Source organism: Podarcis cretensis (genome assembly GCF_951804945.1).
Source record: "Podarcis cretensis genome assembly, chromosome: 13".
Taxonomy (NCBI): Eukaryota; Metazoa; Chordata; class Lepidosauria; order Squamata; family Lacertidae; genus Podarcis; species Podarcis cretensis.
The window spans coordinates 11,567,857-11,588,360 of NC_137182.1; the positions used below are offsets into that span (position 1 = coordinate 11,567,857).

Here is a 20,504-nt window from a genome sequence, read left to right on the forward strand (position 1 = left end):
GAACGGACCTCCAGAACGAATTAAGTTCTTAACTCGAAGTACAACTGTAAATAAAAACAAAGGCATCTTGCTGGGCCGCCCTGCCAACAAGAGCTTTGTGTTCTGCAATGATGCTGTTTCCTTGCCTCTCCTGCTCACCTGCCAAATCTGCCTTCCTCCTTACAGGTGTCCCCTGCGTGCCGGCACAAACCTGGCCGCCTTACCACATGCTGCCGACAGCTCCTGCCACGCCTCCGTACCTCTTCCCTGTTCCCCAGCCCATTGCCCCACTAAGCCCCCTCCTTCCCACGCTGTCCCTCCCCCCGCCGCCCGCCCCGCCAGTCGTCCCTGCCGTACAGCCTCCCGCCGCCTCGCTCTGGACCCCCTCCACGTCCCCGCTGCTCTCTCTCGCCAACGTCTTCTCCCTGGCGGTGATGAGCGTGGCTCAGTCCCTTCTTCCTGCCGTGACCGCGGCTTCCGCCCAGGCAGGACCTCTCTACACCTCGCCGGTCTCGCAGTCACCAGTGCTCTGCCCGCCTAGCCCAGCTCCCGCGCGATTCGTCTACCCTGAGGTCATGGTTCCTCCTGCCAAACCGGCCCAGCTAGTCAATGGCGCATTGGGGATGCCAGCACCTCCAGGCTCTCTGCCGTCCCTGAGTACACCAACCACCAGCAGGCCCGACGATGGCATGGTGAGTGTGCAGATGTGCGTGCAGGCGTCCTCCCGCCCCCCACATTTGCGCATGATCGCGTGTGCATGTGGTGCTGGGAAATAAAGAAATGGAACTATCTCAGGAAGCAGCATGAGAGAGCTGGAGAGCAAGGCTGGGTGATAACCTGGTTTAGAACACCATAATATATCCCTCAGGAACGCGGGTAGCGCTGTGGGTTAAACAACAGAGCCTAGGGCTTGCTGATCAGAAGGTCGGCGGTTCGAATCCCCGCAATGGGGTGAGCTCCCGTTGCTCGGTCCCAGCTCCTGCCAACCTAGCAGTTTGAAAGCACGTCAAAGTGCAAGTAGATAAATAGGTACCATTCCGGCGGGAAGGTAAACGGCGTTTCCGTGCGCTGCTCTGGTTCGCCAGAAGCGGCTTAGTCATGCTGGCCATATGACCCGGAAGCTGTACGCCGGCTCCCTTGGCCAATAAAGCGAGATGAGCGCCGCAACCCCAGAGTCGGTCACGACTGGACCTAATGGTCAGGGGTACCTTTAATGTAGCCCTCAGGCAGAAGATATAGAAGCATGATTAGTCGCACCAACAGGGTAAAGAACAGCTTCTATCTGTGGGCTGTTAGGCTGCTGAATGAAAAGATAACAACAGGGCAACTGACTTTCAGGTTTGGTGTGTGTGTGTAAGTAAACGAGGGGAATTAAGACTAAGAGAGCTGAGTGGGGTGTGTTTGTGTAATCTGTATACAAGTTGTACAAGTGACTATAAAGTATTTCAAATGTACCGCCAGCAATACAGTGGTACCTTGGTTCTCAAACTTAATCTGTTCCGGAAGGCCGTTCCAAAAGCAAAGCGTTCCAAAAGCAAGGCAGCTTTCCCATAGAAAGTAATGTAAAACGGGTTAATCCATTCCGGATGATTAACAGCAACCCCTCAAACATGAATTTTACTATCTAACGAGACCATGGATCCATAAAATGAAAGCAATAAACAATGTACTGCAGTCACACAATCAATCAGTAGCCGAACTGGGTACCACAGTCACAAAAAAGAGCCAGCTTATGCCTCTGCTGACATAGTTCCATCGTCATTTCAAACATCATGATATAGCAGTATATCGCAATATTTAGATGGCGATATATCGTGAAATTGAAAACCAGCCATCACCCAGCTCCTTTATGTAGTTCCACCATTATTTCAAGCATTGTGATATAGCGGTATATCACAATATTTAGCTGGAGATATATCGTGAAGTTGAAAACCAGCCATCACCCAGCTCTTTTATGTAGTTCCACCGTTATTTCAGGCATTGTGATATAGCGGTATATCACAATACTTAGCTGGCGATATATCGTGAAGTTGAAAACCAGCCATCACCCAGCTCTTTTATGTAGTTCCACCGTTATTTCAGGCATTGTGATATAGCGGTATATCACAATACCTAGCTGGCGATATATCGTGAATTTGAAAACCAGCCATCACCCAGCTCCTTTATGTAGTTCCACCGTTATTTCAAGCTGTGCTGGTCCCGGGGGAAAGGTACCGTGATCGTAGTCAGAGTTCACGAGATGAGAGGCGAGGTCCGAAACAGGGAGCCGGGCGGGGAACAGGAACGCTGGGAGGTCAGAAGCAAAAGGCTGGGCAGGGAACAGGAACGCTGGAAGGTCAGAAGCTGGGAGCCAGGCGGGAACAGGAGCACTGGAAGATCAGAAGCAGGAGGCCGGGCAGGGAACAGGAACGCTGGAAGGTCAGGAACAGGAGGCCGAGCAGGGAACAGGAACACTGGAAGGTCTGAAGCCAACAACGACGTTGCTCCCGCAACCTGGGACCGGGCTGACTGACCTTTATCTTCTTCTAAGGCCAGGGGCGGTCCCGGCCCCCAGGAGCCCCGCCTCCTCTGGCCTTAAGGCGAGCACTCCTCCTGGGAGCAACCAGTTCCCTTCGCCTCTCTGCCCTAAGCCTCTGTAGTTCAGGAGAGGCCGAAGGGTTACTGGGCCCCGGAGGAGGCTCACCTGTAGCCACTGAGTCCTCAAGCACCTCTGGGGCCAGAAGGGTTTCACCTGGTGCCTGCTCTTGAGGATCTGACACAGGTGCAGGCTCCTCAGAATCTAGGCCTTGCCCCAGTTCAGCCGGCCCTGGAGGCGGGGACTCCTGTGCAGGCTGGGATTCTTCTGGTTCAGCCTCTGAATCGGAATCCCAGGCCATCACACAAGCATTGTGATATAGCGGTATATCACAATATTTAGCTGGCGATATATCGTGAAGTTGAAAACCAGCCATCACCCAGCCCTACTGTTCCTCTATACATAGTACTATCGTTATTTCAAACGCCGCGCTATATCGGTATATCGCAATATTTAGCTGGCAATATATTGTGAAGTTGAAAACCAGCCATCACCCAGCCCAACTGTTCCCCTTTACATAGTACCATCGTTTTTTCAAACATTGTGATATATCGGTATATCACAATATTTAGCTGACGATATATCGTGATGTTGAAAACCAGGTATCACCCCAAGCAGATTAGTTGTCCCAGGGTGTGTGTGCTAAATGTGGGTGTCCAGGAGGCAGGGAACTAACATTAGGTCCAGCGAATGGGGTGGAAATGGGGAGGTTCGGTACTGACGTCTCACACAAACCAAACTTTCTCTCAACAGGTGCCTCCCGCCTCCTCCTGGTCTGGGTCACTGCTCAGTGCGCCAGATTCTTCCACCTCCAAGGTGCCGCCACCTCGGCTCTCGCCCATCAATGAAGGTGTGGAGTGTTTGGGGGCCAGAGATAAATCTTTGCGGCTGTGGCATAGAATCATAGAATCATAGAGTTGGAAGAGACCACAAGGGCCATCGAGTCCAACCCCCTGCCAAGCAGGAAACACCATCAGAGCACTCCTGACATATGGTTGTCAAGCCTCTGCTTAAAGACCTCCAAAGAAGGAGACTCCACCACTCTCCTTGGCAGCAAATTCCACTGTCGAACAGCTCTTACTGTCAGGAAGTTCTTCCTAATGTTTAGGTGGAATCTTCTTTCTTGTAGTTTGGATTCATTGCTCCGTGTCCGCTTCTCTGGAGCAGCAGAAAACAACCTTTCTCCCTCCTCCATGTGACATCCTTTTAAATATTTGAACATGGCTATCATATCACCCCTTAACCTCCTCTTCTCCAGGCTAAACATGCCCAGCTCCCTTAGCTGTTCCTCATAAGGCATCGTTTCCAGGCCTTTGACCATTTTGGTTGCCCTCCTCTGGACACGTTCCAGTTTGTCAGTGTCTTTCTTGAACTGTGGTGCCCAGAACTGGACACAGTACTCCAGGTGAGGTCTGACCAGAGCAGAATACAGTGGCACTATTACTTCCCTTGATCTAGATGCTATACTCCTATTGATGCAGCCCAATAGGATGTGCAACTGTTTGGGGCAGCAGCAGGGCTTGAGAATGCAGCTGTCTTCAGCGCAGCGTTCCGCCTACAGTCCTGGAAACGTATTCTCTGTGCTCAAGAAAACGCAAACTAGGAATGGAGAGACCTCTCACTGTGGTGGCCTTTTCACCTTTGCAAAGCTAAGCAGGGTCCGCCATGGTTTCAAATGGGATGGGGGACAGCATGTTGAGATTCCTGCATTGCCAGGGGGGTTGGGATAGATGACACCCAGGGTCCCTTCTGATTCTGTGATTCTCGCTTGGCAACTGCAGCTGAGCTCCCTTGGAATAAGAGGAACGAGCGCTCAGGGGAGAGATTTATGGCTTCAGGGCATTTTACGTTATTAAGCTTTATAAGACTCAAATTTATTAATAAGAGTTTTCAGCATATGATACGTTAAAAGCCAAACTAATCTAAAAAGCAATAATACAAAACAGTACAAAGAACAGAGGAGAAAGTAAATAATAATAACAAAACGATATTAGCAAGAATCGTAATAAAACACAAAATTAAATATATATATAGCCCTCTATTTTACCTTAATCTTCAAACCACATACAAAGAAGTCAGTCTTCCCACCTCTCATTTGGGAGAGTTTTCCCGCTTCCTCAACCTGAGGAAAACCCACTCTGGTTTCTCTTGTCACACAGAGATTCCCTTCCTTTTCTACCCATGACCTTTCTGCATATATCTTCATTTATCCTGAATATAAATATTCAGAAATCAAAACGTATATGTAAGAAGCATTAGAGAGCTATCAAGAATTGACAATCATAAAGAAAACAAAGAGGGGAAGGGGGGGGAAACAAAGTAAGAAAAGATTTAAAGGGGAAAGAGGTTTCCGCTTCTCTTTCTGCTGCTATCAGTTATTTGAAATATTAAGCTTTCCCCCCCCCAGATGATCTTTATTGAATTTTTAGTTACATACTGTACATACACATACATTATATTTCACATTTGTTCTGAAATATTAAGCTTTATAGAGAGCTTTAAACATCATTAAGCTTTATAGAGAGAACTCGGCACATGTTTATTGATTATTATTATTATTATTATTATTGATTGAATTTATATACCGTCCTATACCTGGAGGTCTCAGGACAGTTCACAAAATAAAATCAAGATATAAAAGCACAAAATACATAATAAAAATAAAAACAACACCCCAATAGCCACCTCCCCCAAAAAACCACATTTTAAAAGGGCATATGATGTAAATCAGATCAACCAAAGGCCTGGTTAAAAAGGAATGTTTTTGCCTGGCGCCTAAAGGTGTATAATGAAGGTGCGAGGCAAACTTCCCTGGGGAGTGCATTCCACAGACGGGGAGCCACTGCAGAGAAGGCCCCGTTCTCGTGTTGCCACCCTCCGGACCTCTCGAGGAGGAGACACACAATTAGTACCAACATTATTAAAGAATTTAAGCACTGGTGGTTCTTTCTCCAAGAACCCCTTTATATTGGGGGACGCCTGAGGCTTCTCCCCATCCTCACTGTTAACCTAAGGTAAAGGTAAAGGGACCCCTGACCATTAGGTCCAGTCGAAACACCGTTTACCTTCCCACCAGAGCGGTACCTATTTATCTACTTGCACTTTGACGTGCTTTCGAACTGCTAGGTTGGCAGGAGCAGGGACTGAGCAGCGGGAGCTCACCTCATCGCAGGGATTCGAACCACCGACCTTCTGATCGGCAAGTCCTAGGCTCTGTGGTTTAACCCACAGTCCCTTATTATTATTGTTAACCTGCCCCCCAATTTTCCCCCCGCCGACAGAGCCCAAGCCCCAGATCCTGGGCCGTTTCCAGGTGACCCCCACGCGGGATGTGCTCCCCGAGAACCCCCCAAGGGGCGACAGCACCAGCTCTTCCAGCACCACGGAGTCGGACAGCGGGTCTCCGGGCGGGACGCCGGTGCAGGACGCTGAGGAGGGCACCACCCCTGTGGCGGAAGCGGAGGGGGAAGGGGAGGCTCAGCCCAGCACTCCCGTCTGGATGAGCTGCTCTCACAGCCTCTCGTACCCGAGCAGCGACGACTCGGACAGCCCTGAGGATGACGAGGTCTGGGACGAGCTGCAGGCCTTGCGCCAGAAGTGAGTGTGGGGTTCGTTGGGGGGTGGAGGTCCCTTTCTCCCCGCAGCCCCACCTCCCTGACCCAACGCCCGCTCTTTCCTTCTCAGGCACCTCTCTGAGGTTGAAGTTCTCCAGGCCCGGCAGAAGAAGGAGATTGAGGCGCTGTACGCCCGCCTGGGCAAGGTGCCGCCCGCCGGGATCGTGTCCCCCGCCGACATGCTCTCCAGCCGCCAGCGCCGCTTCTCCAAGGGAAATCCCTTCGCGCGCCGCAGCAGCCTGCAGCGGGTGGACTTGGCGCAACCTCAGGGTAAGCTGCCTCCGCGCCGCCGCCCTAGGTTGGCAAGTGCCAAGTAGAGGCAGCGACTACGTGGCTCTCGGTTCTGCAGCTGGTGTGCACTTTCAGATAATAATAATAATAATAATTCATTATTTGTACCCCACCCATCTGGCTGGGTTTCCCCAGCCACTCTGGGCGGCTTCCACAAAGACCAAAAATACACTAAGATGTCACACATTAAAAACTTCCCTGAACAGGGCTGCCTTAAGATGTCTTCTGAATGACAGGTAGTTGTTTATCTCTTTGACATCTGGTGGGAGGGCATTCCACAGGGCAGGCGCTAATACCGAGAAGGCCCTCTGCCTGGTTCCCTGTATATTTGTTTCTCGTAATGAGGGAACCGCCAGAAGGCCCTCGGAGCTGGACCTCAGTGTCTGGGCAGAACGATGGGGGTGGAGATGCTCCTTCAGGTATACTGGGCCGAGGCCTTTTAGGGCTTTAAAGTTCAGCACCAACACTTTGAATTGTGCTCGGAAACGTACTGGGAGCCAATGTAGGTCTTTCAAGACCGGTGTTATGTGGTCTCGGCGGCCGCTCCCAGTCACCAATCTAGCTGCTGCATTCTGGATTAGTTGTAGTTTCCAGGTCACCTTCAAAGGTAGCCCCACGTAGAGCACATTGCAGTAGTCCAAGTGGAAGATAACCAGAGCATGCACCACTCTGGTGAGACAGACTGTGGACATGTAGGGTCTCAGCCTGCGTACCAGATGGAGCTGGTAAACAGCTGCCCTGGACACAGAATTAACCTGCGCCTCCATGGACAGCTGTGAGTCCAAAATGACTCCCAGGCTGCGCACCTGGTCCTTCAGGGGCACAGTTACCCCATTCAGGACCAGGGAGTCCTCCACACCTGGTTTTCTTTGATTCATTAGTCCAGACTATTTTATTAAGGCAGCTTTCAGGGCCGGCCCAGCCAAGAGGCAATGTGAGGCAACCGCCTCGGGCGGCAGGATCCGCTAGGCAGCAAATCCGGCCTCCGAGGAATGCAACGCCCGCTTCCTCTGCTAGGTGCCTCTTCATAGCTGTCAACCTTCCCTTTTTTTACGGGAAATTCCCTTATTCCAGTGCCGTTTTCCGCTGCTATCCCGGATTGTTAGATACCTCTTAGACTGTCCCTGGGACAGGTGAGGCTGCTGATCCCTTATTTTCGAGGCTGCTGATCCCTTATTTTCAAATCTGAAAGTTGACAGCTGTCTGCCTCTTGAAGGCCAGATCTGCTGCCTCCGCAACAGCCTCTCAGCAAATAGGAGGCACTGCTGGTCTCCTCCCATTCCTGGGGAGGAAATGGCTGGGAAATGCCCTCTGGGGTCCCTTAGGCTCTGCACGCAGCTTGGCGTGATTCAGAGCAGGCCCCTTTCCCCCACAACGGCCTTTGATGCCCATTTCAACCATCGGGTTAAGGATGATTCGGTACCCCACTTGTTCCCAGTGTAGATCTTCACCCACTGTCAGGGGCACACCCAAGAGCCCCCACAGGAAGTGCACAGAACACGACGACTTCGATCTCAGACCCCGGTGGTGGGACACTGAAGAGCAGTCAGCAGAAGGGACGAGCTGGGAGGTGCTAGAAGCAAGGGGTTTGAGCAATCAAGGGGGGGTCAGGAGAAGCAGGGTTTTCCAGGACTAGGGTTAGAGCAATTTTTTTTCAGCAGGGGGCCAGTCCACTGTCCCTTAGACCTTGTGGGGGACCTGACTATATTTTGGAAAAAAAGAAGAACAAATTCCTATGCCCCACAAATAACCCAGAGATGCATTTTAAATAAAAGGACACATTCTACTCATGTAAAAACACCAGGCAGGCCCCACAAATAACCCAGAGATGCGTTTTAAATAAAAGGACACATTCTACTCATGTAAAAACACGCTGATTCCTGGACTGTCTGTGGGCCGGATTTAGAAGACCATTGGGCCGAATCCGGCCCCCGGGCCTTAGTTTGCCTACCCATGGGTTAGAGGCTGAGAGTCACAGTGGGAGCTCAGAAGAGTCTGAGGTTGGCCCTGTTACACAGCAGCAGACAGTCCCAGCCGCCTCTGTGTTTGGTAGAACGGTGTTTTGGCACTGCCGATATTGTGAACAATCTCTTGACAAGGGGGCTGAAATGTATGCCATTATTTATCAGTTCTTGCTTCCTACCTTTCCTCTCCACAAAACTGTGGGATTTGTCACTGGGCTTGTAACTTTGCTGAAATACAAGTAATTTAAATCTTTTTTTTTCTTCTGCTTTTTACCCTATCCCCGTTTTCCTCACTTGTACCCGTGTTGAGAATGTAGGCTTCTTGGGGCAGGGACCTGCCAATCCCCTTCTCCACCAAGAACCATGTGCATAGATAGCCATTATAAATGTTGATCATGTGTAGCTCTGTATTTTCCTTATCGCCTCCACCCGCCCCCTCCCATACTAATGGTATCATGAATGAGCTCAAAACTCTTTGTAATAGTCCCTTTCCCTCGCTCTTGTTGCCTCTGCAGGGATCATGAGGAGGAATTCTGTAAGCGGTGGGAGCACCAACACTTCCCAGGAGCAGCGACAGAGCAAAGGTGTGACCTTCGCCAGTGATATTGGATGCATGGTGAGTCGTGACCCTGGGGTAGAGGGTGAGAGAGTACTGGACCTCGGGCCACGCTCCAGAAGATTTAGATAGACAGACATACACATGGGCGTGCACACACATCTTTAAATATTTATTCAAAAGTGAAGAGGGTTAAACAAACCCTCTGGAGGGAACAAGTCCCACATCAAGGTGTGTTCTATGGCAAAGTTTCATTTTACTCCCCCTGTCTTAAGGCAGAAACCCCAAATGTGTGTGGTGGTGGTGGTGGTGGTTTAGTTCTTTAGTCGTGTCTGACTCTTCGTGACCCCATGGACCAGAGCACGCCAGGCACTCCTGTCTTCCGCTGCCTCCCGCAGTTTAGTCACGCTCATGCTGGTAGCTTCGAGAACACTGTCCAACCATCTCGTCCTCTGTCGTCCCCTTCTCCTTGTGCCCTCCATCTTTCCCAACATCAGAGAGTCTTCTCTTCTCATGAGGTGGCCAAAGTATTGGAGCCTCAGCTTCAGGATCTGTCCTTCCAGTGAGCACTCAGGGCTGATTTCCTTCAGAATGGATAGGTTTGTTCTTCTTGCAGTCCATTGGACTCTCAAGAGTCTCCTCCAGCACCATAATTCAAAAGCATCAATTCTTCGGTGATCAGCCTTCTTTACAGTCCAGCTCTCACTTCCATACATCACTACTGGTGGTATCTTGGCACAAAGTGAGATTTGAGCTTTATATAGTCTGAATGCCCATTGTTCAAGAACTTAAGAACTGTCACTGTGTGTTTGTGCTCCTTTGTAGCAGCAGCTTGGTGGCCGTATCTGTGTTCAATTCCTAAACCTTGAAATTAGAAGGATTATACACAGCAATGATATTCACAGTCTCCCTCTGCATACACACCGTAGATTTAAGGCACACCCCAAAGAAGAACCCCGGGAGCTGGAGTTTACCCATTGCACCCAGCCGCAATTCCCAGCACTGTTAGCCAACTACAGCTCCTGGGAGCCTTTGGGGGAAGAGAAATGTTCTTAAAAATGCTTGGTGATTCCCAGGCCTGCTATCCAAGCTCCGCTTTTAACTGGAGGTAATGGGGAATGAAGCCAAGGCCTTGTAAATCCAAAGGACATGTTTACCACTGAAGTACCTTATTTTTCACTCCATAGGGCGCACGTTTCCCCCTCCAAAAATTAAGGGGAAATGTGTGTGCATCCTATAGAGTGAATGCAGGCTGCGCGGCTAAGCCCAAAGCTGGAACAGGGAGACGGAGTGCTGCGGAGCGCTCCGTCTCCCTGATCTAGCTTGGGGATGGCTGCGCACAAAGCCTCTGCAGGGCAGCAGGGTGCCTTCACCCCGCTGCCCTGCAGAGGCTAGAAAGGCTGTTCCCAAGCCAGAACAGCAAGACGGAGCGCTCCGTCTCGCTCTTCTAGCTTGGGGTTAGCTGCGCAAAGCCTCTGCAGGCTGCAACGCTTCCCCCCACCGCCAGCCCCACAAGCTCGGGGGGCAGCGGGAAAGCGGTGTGCCACCTTTGCATTGCTACCCAACCTGGTCTTTGAGGCTGGCGGTGGGGGAAGCAGCGCTCCCCCCCCCCACCAGCCCCAAAGAGCAGGTTGAAAGGAACCCAAAGCCTCCAGAGGGTTCGGGTGAACGCACCCGAAGGCTTCGGGTGAACGCACCTTGAACGCACAGAACACACCTTGTTTTAGAGGGAGAACAGGAAAAAAAATTTCCTGTTCTCCCCCTCCTATGGTCCGGTGCATCCTATGGTCCAGTGCGTCCTATAGAGCGAAAAATACGGTACACCTCCCTGTCTCTTTTTCACCTATTTCCTTTTGTTCCTACAGTAGCAGCCGTGGACACTTTTTGGACTACCTCAGCCTGCTGCCCACCATCGAAAGGACGGGAGCAGGCAGCGAAGGGTCCTATGCAGCCTTTGCCTCACGCTCCCAACGTCAAGGCCAGCAGCCATCGACGTAGGAAAGTTCCCCTGGCGGAACGAACGGACGAGCTGCCTCTGAGCAACGTACAGAGGCCAAGTGAGCAGCCCAACACTACAGACATTTCCTCCGCACAAGACTTTGTGTCTGCAGAGAGAAGCCAAGCCCCGGTTGTTTGGGGGTGCGTTTTTGTGGGGAAGCCTGAGCTGGCATGCCTTTCCCGCTGCTTCTGCCTCGCAAAGGAGCGTCACTGTAAACGGAATCAGGGTGCCGCCTGTTCTGTATGTGCTATGGGATGGGATCTGCACACATGGACGGTGTAGTGTGTGTGCGCCCCCAAGGCCGGGTCTAACTTAAGCGAGCGTCGTTTGATCCTTGTGCCTTGCATGGCTCAATTCACAAAGCCACCCCAAGGCCAAAGCGCTTAGAAAACTTTAAGGAGCTGCCTTAGGAGAGGAAACTTCCAGAATTTGTGCCTCAGTGTTAAAGGGATTGGGGGGGCACCTCTCTTTCTTGCTTCCCTTAGCCTTAGCCCCCGCTCAGCTCCTGCCTCCAACAGCAGTGGCACTACATGTGGCCTCCTCTTTGCACTTTTTTACAAACAAACAAAAAAAACCAAAACCCTGACCCTGATTGGGGCAATGAACTGCTTGGGCTCATCCTTTTACTTGCATGGGAACCTGCACTTTGGAATGAAACACTGATGCTTTCTGTTTTGTGTATGATTTTTTTTTATTATTACACACACACACTTTCATTTTGGAAGCGAAACAGATAATGCATCTGTGTTTTTCGGTGATTAATAAATAAAAACAACCTCAAACTCCCTCCAAGCAACACCCGGGACGTGAGGAAATTTTGCCTGTTATACTCAGCACTCGGGACTGCTCTCTCCTTGAAGGACAGACAACACACACCCTGCCAGGAAAGTAAACTCAAGTAGAACCAAAGACAGTAAGCCAATATGCATGCAGCTGGGAGGTTTCCAAGTTCCCTGATCCTTCCCACCCCCAAATTACACTCTGAGCACACAATTGTGTTGTCAATACTGTACTGTCCTTCTGTCTGAGAGGGGCATATTCTACAGGTGTCATGCACCACCCCACAAACCCATCAAACCCTGGAGACATCACATTCGGAATACATGAGGGGCGGAGGAGGTGGGAATGAGCTCCTGCAACCAACCCTCTCACAATCTGGGGTACAGGAAAGTTTTAACGGATTCATAACGGCAGAGATCACCATGGTAGGCCGGTGGTCGGCGTGCTAATTTCAACAGGTGTTCTCTGAGCGGCACTTAAGTTGAACACCACCCATAGCTGCCCCAGGACGTTTTGCTGCTCTGGTGGTTGTGCACAAGTCTTTGGCTGCGCACGGCGTACAGGGAATTGTAGAACTGTAGAGTTGGAAAGGACCACAACAGACATCTAGGCCACCCTGGTGCAGTGCAGGAATCTTTTGCCCAACACAGGGCTCAAACCCTGGGGCTAAGAGTTGCATGCTCTACTGACTTGGGGGGGGGGACTGAAAGAGTGCTAATATAAAGAGAAATTTAGTACAGTGGTGCCCCGCAAGACGAATGCCTCGCAAGACGGAAAACTCGCTAGACGAAAGAGTTTTCCCTTTTGGAGGTGCTTCGCAAAACGAATTTCCCTATGGGCTTGCTTCGCAAGATGAAAATGTCTTGCAAGTTCCTGCGGGGGTTTTTTCCCCTCCCCCCCCCCTTTTTCTAAGCCGCTTATCCGCTAAAAGCCGCTAAACCGCTAATAGCGCTAATCCGCTAAGCCGTCAATGGGCTTGCTTCGCAAGACGAAAAAACCGCTAGACAAAGAGACTCGCGGAACGGATTCTTTTTGTCTTGCGAGGAACCACTGTATGTCAGCCTCACCGGACCCACACATGCAAAGGCGTATACTGGAGATGCAAGGCGTTGACTGCTTTTCTTAAAGGAGCCACAGCAAGGGTTAATTCTTCAAGCTAAATGTTTTATATAATGGATACCGAGAAGAATGAGACATTTGTGTGATTGAATACAAATCCTTCCACTTAAAATACAGGTGGCTTCTCTTTAAACATCTGCTTAACTCTACTGGAAGAAAAAGCAGGCATGTAAATCTGCAGTATTAATCCCATAAGCATGTAGGGTAGCTGTAACTTAAGTTTACCCAAGACTTTTGGAATGAAGTTCGCAATTGTTCTTGGAAACATCTTTTGGTTTTGATTTTTTTGGCAGGTGAGGTGAGTTATTCATGCAAGTAAGCTTCAGCCAATAGGCAAGTTCAAAATGAGCACAAGTTTAAATGGAGATTAGCTCAGTTTATGCTCTTAAAACAAAACACAGGTGTACCTTGAAGGACAGGTAATAAAGATCGCAAGAAAGAATTCTGCATCATCTCCAAAATAGAACCTTGGTATATCTTCTTATCTCTACTAGGCATCAACTGCAGAGCTGCTATCTTCAAGGATGCCTCAGGGTTGTTGTTTTTTTTGCAAAATCTCCAGAAAGCAAGTACTGGTAGTTTTAACCTATTTCTTAGGGAAATTGCCAAAAAAAAAAATCATCACTTCCGATACGGGCTGCCCTGTGCCCAGGTTTCCCCGGACATTTCAGCCACTTTCAGAAAATTCTGCCCAAATACCATTTCAAAGGACAAATACCGGCTATGACATATGGCAGCCCCATGAGCGGCCCCAAGTTATTCAGGGTGGCGAAAAACGAAATGGACTGCAAGGCACTCCAAAAGAAAATCTTCAAACTGAGTGAAAGGGCAACGAATTGGCAAACAAAGTCCAATATAAACTGCTGCACACCACAGCAAAAAATAATTATCATAATTTCACATATACACATGATGTTTCTGCTGACAATGACTGACCAGGAAAGGAATCCTGGGGTCAGGGAGGTTAGCTCAATGAAAACAAAACCAGGGTGCAGCAGCTGTGAAAAAGGCAAATTCCATAGTGTGGATCACTAGGAAAAGACTCTAAAGCCAAAACTGTTAATTCCTTTATACAAACAAGGTGCAGCCACATTTGCAATACCGTGTACCTTTCTGGTAAAGGTAAAGGTAAAGGTACCCCTGCCCGTACGGGCCAGTCTTGACAGACTCTGGGGTTGTGCGCCCATCTCACTTAAGAGGCCGGGGGCCAGCGCTGTCCGGAGACACTTCCGGGTCACGTGGCCAGCGTGACATCGCTGCTCTGGCCAGAGCCAGAGCCAGAGCCGCACACGGAAACGCCGTTTACCTTCCCGCTGGTAAGCGGTCCCTATTTATCTACTTGCACCCGGAGGTGCTTTCGAACTGCTAGGTTGGCAGGCGCTGGGACCGAGCAGCGGGAGCGCACCCCGCCGCAGGGATTCGAACCGCCGACCTTTCGATCGGCAAGCCCTAGGCGCTGAGGCTTTAACCCACAGCGCCACCTGCGTCCCTACCTTTCTGGTAGCCAGTGCAGAAAATTGCAACCAAAATTATCAGGGAGCTGGAGCACCGCCACAAGGGAAGGTGACAAAATTTGGGTTTTAGTTCAGGAAATAAAGGCAAGCAAGGGGACACGGTAGCTCATAAAATTATACAACTGGGAGAAAATACAGAGGTTTTTCATAATCAGGGGTCAGCAAACTTTTTTAGCAGGGGGGCGGACTATATTTTGAAAAAACAACAAATTCCTATGCCCCTCAAATAACCCAGAGATGCATTTAAAATAAAAGGACAGGACACATTCTACTCATGTAAAAGCACGCTGATTCCCGGACTGTCCACAGGCTGGATTTAGAATGTGATTGGGCTGGATCCGGCCCCCAGGCCTTAGTTTGCCTACCCATACTCAACACTAAAACTGGTGGTCATCTGAAGAGCTGAATGGCGAGACATTAAGGACAGGCAAAAGGAAGGACTTCACATAGCACTGGTTTTTCTAATTTGCAGCCATAAGTGGTGACAGACACTGGGCAGCTTAATTGACAACTTGGATAAAGGTATCAAGGGGATTACTTCTGAGTAGCCATGTACAGTGGTACCTCGGGTTAAGTACTTAATTCGTTCCGGAGGTCCATTCTTAACCTGAAACTGTTCTTAACCTGAAGCACCACTTTAGCTAATGGGGCCTCCCACTGCTGCCGCGCCGCCAGAGCACAATTTCTGTTCTCATCCTGAAGCAAAGTTCTTAACCTGAAGCACTATTTCTGGGTTAATGGAGTCTGTAACCTGAAGCGTATGTAACCTGAAGCGTATGTAACCTGAGGTACCACTGTATACCATTCTGGGCAGAACATGCTTACAGCTTACATTTAAAGTTAAGGCAGGTGGCTTAATTTGCAAATACCAGATTTTCTTGGTGCACGGTGAACTTTTAATTGCGCTAACTGTTCTCTTAAACAGAAGGCATTTGGTTGCACATCCCTGAATTCAATTATCTGTATTTAAAAAAGAAGAAACCAATAAATTAATGGAACGAGATGAGCTCCCTCCAAAGAGCAGTGGGAGAAGGCAGCACTTAATTTCATGGCCACGTTTTATTAATATTGTAGAGGCTTCCATTAACAAAACCAACAAGTGATAGGGAGAACAAACAGATTGAGCAGAGGTTAATGGTGGGGCAACGAAGGTTTGGCACTTCATAAATGCACCCAGAAAAGACGTGATATTAGTTTTGTATCAATGACTTCAGCTGTCTTGGGAACTTACTATTCATAAGTTAACATAACAATGTTAGTAGGTTAAGATACCTTTGCTCTATCCTGTTCTAAACTGTTCCAGTGCTGAAATTACTGTTGTATCTTTTGTGTGGAGGGAGCAAGGCTCTTAAGTCTTGCGCGGTGGAAGCCTGCACTGCAGACAATACAGTCCAGCTTCAGCTAAATGGAAAATTCCCTTCCCTCCCTTAAGCCTCTTAAGAGAATTGTGCATCTGACAATTGCCTTGTCTGGCTCCAAGCCAGCCACCGCTTTAATGATTTACTAGCCCCGAATACTACTTAGGAGAGACAATAACAGCAACAACACAGCTGTGAAAGCAGCACACACAGAATACGATGCCCTGGAACAGAGCTGGTCAGAGTTCATAACAGTTGTTCTTGGTTGATAGGACAAGCCAAGCTGATTATTCTATTGGAAAACAAACTCTCAGCATACCTGCTGGAGGAGGTACAGAGATCTTTCCTGAGGACCATACTTCTTTAAATTTCATAAGCAGGAAAGGTTCACTTAATGTCCATAAAATGTAGCACTGTGTCAAGGTCACTTTTCCAAGTCTCTGGAACCCACCCCTGCAACCATGCTTTGAAAGGAGCCTGCGGGTCCCATTAAGACCTGTACTATTTTCACTTCTGTGACGCGGGTGGAGCTGTGGTCTAAACCACAGAGCCTAGGGCTTGCCAATCAGAAGGTTGGCAGTTCGAATCCCCGCGACGGGGTGAGCTCCCATTGCTCGGTCCCTGCTCCTGCCAACCTAGCAGTTCGAAAGCACGTCAAAGTGCAAGTAGATAAATAGGTACCACTCTGGTGGGAAGGTAAATGGCGTTTCCATGTGCTGCTCTGGTTCGCCAGAAGCGGCTTAGTCATGCTGGCCACATGACCTGGAAGCTGTCTGCAGACAAACGCCAGCTCCCTCGGCCTATAGAGCGATATGAGCCCCCGCAACACCAGAGTCATCCGCAACTGGACCTAACGGTCAGAGGTACCTTTACCTTTTATTTTCACTTCTGAATGTCCGTGGTTTTGCTGTGGACCTACAAAACTAGTTGAAACTGACATGTGACCAGCACAATATTCACCTATCCAATCTTTTAAAATGCGTATTTCATCCTATGTAACAGTACATAGTCTTGTCTGTGCTACTCTGAAAAAAGAAATAAGCAGCTGCTTATAAGCATAATCCACATAACAGATTTATTGTTCTTTCACATTAAATACAGTATCTGAAATTGTTAGGCTTTGACATATTACGCATGGCAAAGAGTTTATAAACAGATGAAGAAGCCAGTTCTCAATGAGCAGCAGGGGGGCATCAATGCCCCAGGTCACTGTGCCATCGCATCCTCAGCTGGCAGCACAGATGGCATCTGTCCCTGTGCTTCTTAAAGTGTAAGTACTCCGTCATCCTCATTCCGCTGAAGCCTTTGCTCTTCGGGCCTGCATGACTTCGGCATCCCGTTCTAGCTCATCCAAGAAGCGTTCTTGGGAGATGGAATGAATGGTGTAGGCATCTGTGCGCAGACAGCTCAGGAAAACAATTTACAAATACTATTTGTGACAGCCAGGTAAGTCACTGCACACTGCCACCTAGCTCCCTTCCAGCCCTGAAGCCGATGCCAAGGGCAAGGAAGGAGAAAGGGCATTTGCCCTTCAACTGAGCCAAACCTTAAAGTCAGAAGACGTGCTTTCACAGCACAGGGCGGCGCTGGTCTCAATGAGGCAAGAACGGATCCAAAATGGTTGGAGCGAGTCACTTCCACTAGCACTAAAACTAGCCTCCTTCATGCAAACATGCTGGCAGGGAAAATGGGTTTGGGAGGGAGGCCTCCCAAGATATTGAGGAAGAGAGGAGTTTTGCAGTATGCAGCAAAATCTGCTTCTGCTACCAAGAAGGTTGCCAGTGCATGCCCCTAAGGCAGCCTCAGCTGGAAGTGAGCAATGTCTAGGCAACACATTGACTGTTTCAGTACCACGCTGACGAAGAATTTTACGAAACGGTAGTCAATATCTGGAATCACTGTTCAGTGTTGGACATCATATTTGCTGAATACGCAAAGCTTCACAGCTTGTCTTTCATCATACAAAGTCCGGTACTTTGCTTCATTTAAAGATTTTCAGAGACTTTGAGACTAAAGATTCATTTTGTACTAGTTATGGTTTGAAGGAATTCTATAAAGATTGTCTATTGCGTATGTACATGGTCATCGTGTTGCCTAGACATTGCTGACGTTCTCTTTGCAACACAGGGGTTTGTTTGGTTACTTATCGGCTGGAATTGAGGCTGAAGGAAAACAAGCAACCTACACCTTGCTTGGGGAAGGCGGGAATTGGCCTACTAGGAGGAGGCATGGCCTTTCCAGAGTGCTTCTTCCGCATCAGAAGCAACTGTGGAGGTTTGCACCAGGTTGGAAATTGGTGTCAGAAGTCAAGCCGCACACATGCACACCCCACACCGGAGGATTCTCCGGGGCCAAATCGTCCCGCCTTCCAAATTAAGCCCAAACACAGCCCCCTCACATCTCAACGCTTCTCTGCCCCAAATGGATGGGGCAGGGTGGGGTGGGGTGGTGAGAGCCACCCAGATTTTGAGGAAAGACCCTCACCTGGACCCCAGAGGGGGAAAGCAGAGCCAAATGTCTCCACCATGCCCTGTGTTCTCCTCCCTGCACTTTCTTCAACGGTATGATGATGATTATTACTCCTTTGTGTGAGTTCTGCATTGAGCCCTGGGCGTACTGGTTTGTTTTATAGAATCACAGAATTCTAAGAGTCAGAAGGAACTCTTCCTTGCTTTTATTTTGTATTTTTATGCCGTGAACCACCCCGACCTCTTCGGATGAAGGGCAGTATGCAAATTTAATACATAAATACAGTAACTTGTGTGTTTTTTGTTTTTAAAAAGCCATTTTAGGACATTTGCAAAGCTAAGAAGGGTTCAGTATGGTTCCAAATTGTATAGGGGGCGGCTTGTTGAGATTCCTGCATCGCAGGGGCTTTGACTAAATGACCGGGGGGCGGTGTCCCCTTCCAACTTTTCATTTCTATGATTCTATAAAGCAAACTGATACATCCCCTATCAGGGACACGGGTGGCACTGTGGGTTAAACCACAGAGCCTAGGACCTGCCGATCAGAAGGTCGGCTGTTCGAATCCCCGCGACGGGGTGAGCTCCCATTGCTCGGTCCCTGCTCCTGCCAACCTAGCAGTTCAAAAGCACGTTAAAGTGCAAGTAGATAAATAGGTACCACTCTGGCAGGAAGGTAAACGGTGTTTCCGTGCGCTGCTCTGGTTTGCCAGAAGTGGCTTAGTCCTGCTGGCCACATGACCCAGAAGCTGTACGCTGGCTCCCTCGGCCAATAAAGCGAGATGAGCGCCGCGACCCCAGAGTCTGCCACAACTGGACCTAATGGTCAGGGGGTCCCTTTACCTTTACCTTACACCCCCTATTATCGCCCAAGGCTCAACGCAGAACCCACGCAAACTAACAACAACTTCTCCTTCAGGTTTGGGTGGGATGCTCCAAGCCAGGGGTCAGCAATTTTTTTCAGCAGGGGGCCGGTCCACTGTCCCTCAGACCTTGTGGGGGGGGCCAGACTATATTTTGAAAAAAAGAACAAATTCCTATGCCCCACAAATAACCCCACACAAAGATTCACAAAATGTTTAGGGGTGTGCGCCCACCCCCACCCCCATAAAAAAGGGACTGGCAATAAACACCCCCTTTCACAGATACAGATAGGTAGCCGCGTTGGTCTGCCATAGTCAAAACAAAATAAAAAAATTCCTTCCAGTAGCACCTTAGACCAACTAAGTTAGTTCTTGGTATGAGCTTTCGTGTGCATGCACACTTCTTCAGATACACTGAAACAGAAGTCAACAGACCCTTCTATATAGTGAGAAGGTGGGGAGGGGTATTACTCAGAAGGGTGGTGGGATTGGGTGATTGGCAGGTAGCTGTGATGAGCCTGTTGACGACTCTTAACGACTGCAATAGGTCTGTAGCTGCTGAATTGCAACTTATTACCAAACTTAAAACCATGGAGAGACCTGGTCTGAACAAAGACATTGGATTCTTATCTCATTATACATGACAAAGCCATTTTTCACCTTCTCACCCCTTGCTTTTTCCTGTAAGACCTATTGCAGTCCTTAAGAGTCGTCAACAGGCTCATCACAGCTATCTGCCAATCACCCATTCCCACCACCCTTCTGAGTAATACCCCTCCCCACCTTCTCACTATATAGAAGGGTCTGGTGACTTCTGTTTCAGTGTATCTGAAGAAGTGTGCATGCACACTAACTTAGTTGGTCTTTAAGGTGCTACTGGAAGGAATTTTTTTATTTTGTTCCCCTTTCACAGACTTCATTTAAAAGTTGGAATGAAGGCGCCAGGCGAGCGACTCCCCTTTTCTCTCTCTCCACAGGAACCCGTATCCAGACGGGCGGGGTGAAAAGAGCGCCCCTGAGCATGTGCAGAGTTGCTTTCCCCCCTCGAAAGGCCGCCCACCCTCCCGCTCCCCTTCCGTCCAGAGAGGGATACAAATTCCTACGACCACCGCGCCGATGCCGAGCGCCGTGAGGGCGTTGCGGGCCCTCAGCCCGCGCCGGGCCGCGTCCACCGCGGGGCTGGAGGCCAACCCGCCAGGGGCCCCGGCGCGGTGCAACTCCCACCGCCGCCGGACGCTCGAGGTTGGGCCGCGCGGGGGTCCCGCTCCTCCAGGCCCCGACGAAGACGGCGACGGCGACGGCGACGACATCTTCCCCGCCCGCTCCGGATCAATGGGAAGGGCCTGCTGGGCGCGCCCTCATGGGGACGGCTGAGGCGGGGCGGCCATCTTTGTTGAGGGCCCGCGGCGCGCTGCAAGGAAAGCGGC

At 49.7% G+C, this 20,504-nt stretch overlaps 2 protein-coding genes and 1 long non-coding RNA gene across 3 annotated transcripts in view; 1 reads left to right on the forward strand and 2 right to left on the reverse strand.

The window, feature by feature from the left end:
- WNK4 (WNK lysine deficient protein kinase 4) overlaps positions 1-11,765 on the forward strand; it is a gene marked incomplete at its 5' end in the record, with an annotated part of 67,333 nt that extends 55,568 nt beyond the window's left edge. The window contains 6 exons of the mRNA XM_079949280.1: positions 166-671; positions 3,308-3,404; positions 5,836-6,151; positions 6,239-6,438; positions 8,939-9,039; positions 10,845-11,765. Of these exons, the coding sequence (XP_079805406.1) occupies positions 166-671; positions 3,308-3,404; positions 5,836-6,151; positions 6,239-6,438; positions 8,939-9,039; positions 10,845-10,847 (1,223 nt within the window). The 3' untranslated portion in view covers positions 10,848-11,765. The remainder of the gene's footprint in view (positions 1-165; positions 672-3,307; positions 3,405-5,835; positions 6,152-6,238; positions 6,439-8,938; positions 9,040-10,844) is intronic.
- Positions 9,049-14,567, reverse strand: LOC307201134. Its single transcript, XR_013832572.1, has 3 exons — positions 14,371-14,567; positions 10,802-13,986; positions 9,049-10,147 (listed from the first exon to the last, which is right to left on the reverse strand). It is a non-coding gene; the product is annotated as an uncharacterized lncRNA (long non-coding RNA).
- Positions 14,568-16,798: 2,231 nt separating this feature from the next.
- Positions 16,799-20,498, reverse strand: COA3 (cytochrome c oxidase assembly factor 3). The gene is made up of 2 exons (XM_079950181.1): positions 20,171-20,498; positions 16,799-17,141 (listed from the first exon to the last, which is right to left on the reverse strand). Exons 1-2 carry the CDS (start codon positions 20,385-20,387, stop codon positions 17,038-17,040), a joined length of 321 nt encoding a protein of 106 aa, XP_079806307.1. The 5' UTR covers positions 20,388-20,498; the 3' UTR covers positions 16,799-17,037.
- Positions 20,499-20,504: the final 6 nt, after the last annotated feature.

What these genes read in the sequence shown, in the direction of transcription:
- COA3 (XM_079950181.1), bottom strand. Translation starts at nt 20,387, where the DNA reads ATGTCGTCGCCGTCGCCGTCGCCGTCTTCGTCGGGGCCTGGAGGAGCG. An exon ending in CGCGGTGGTCGTAGGAATTT is followed by an intron (nt 17,142 to 20,170) that starts GTATCCCTCTCT and finishes GTCTGCGCACAG; the next exon opens with ATGCCTACACCATTCATTCC.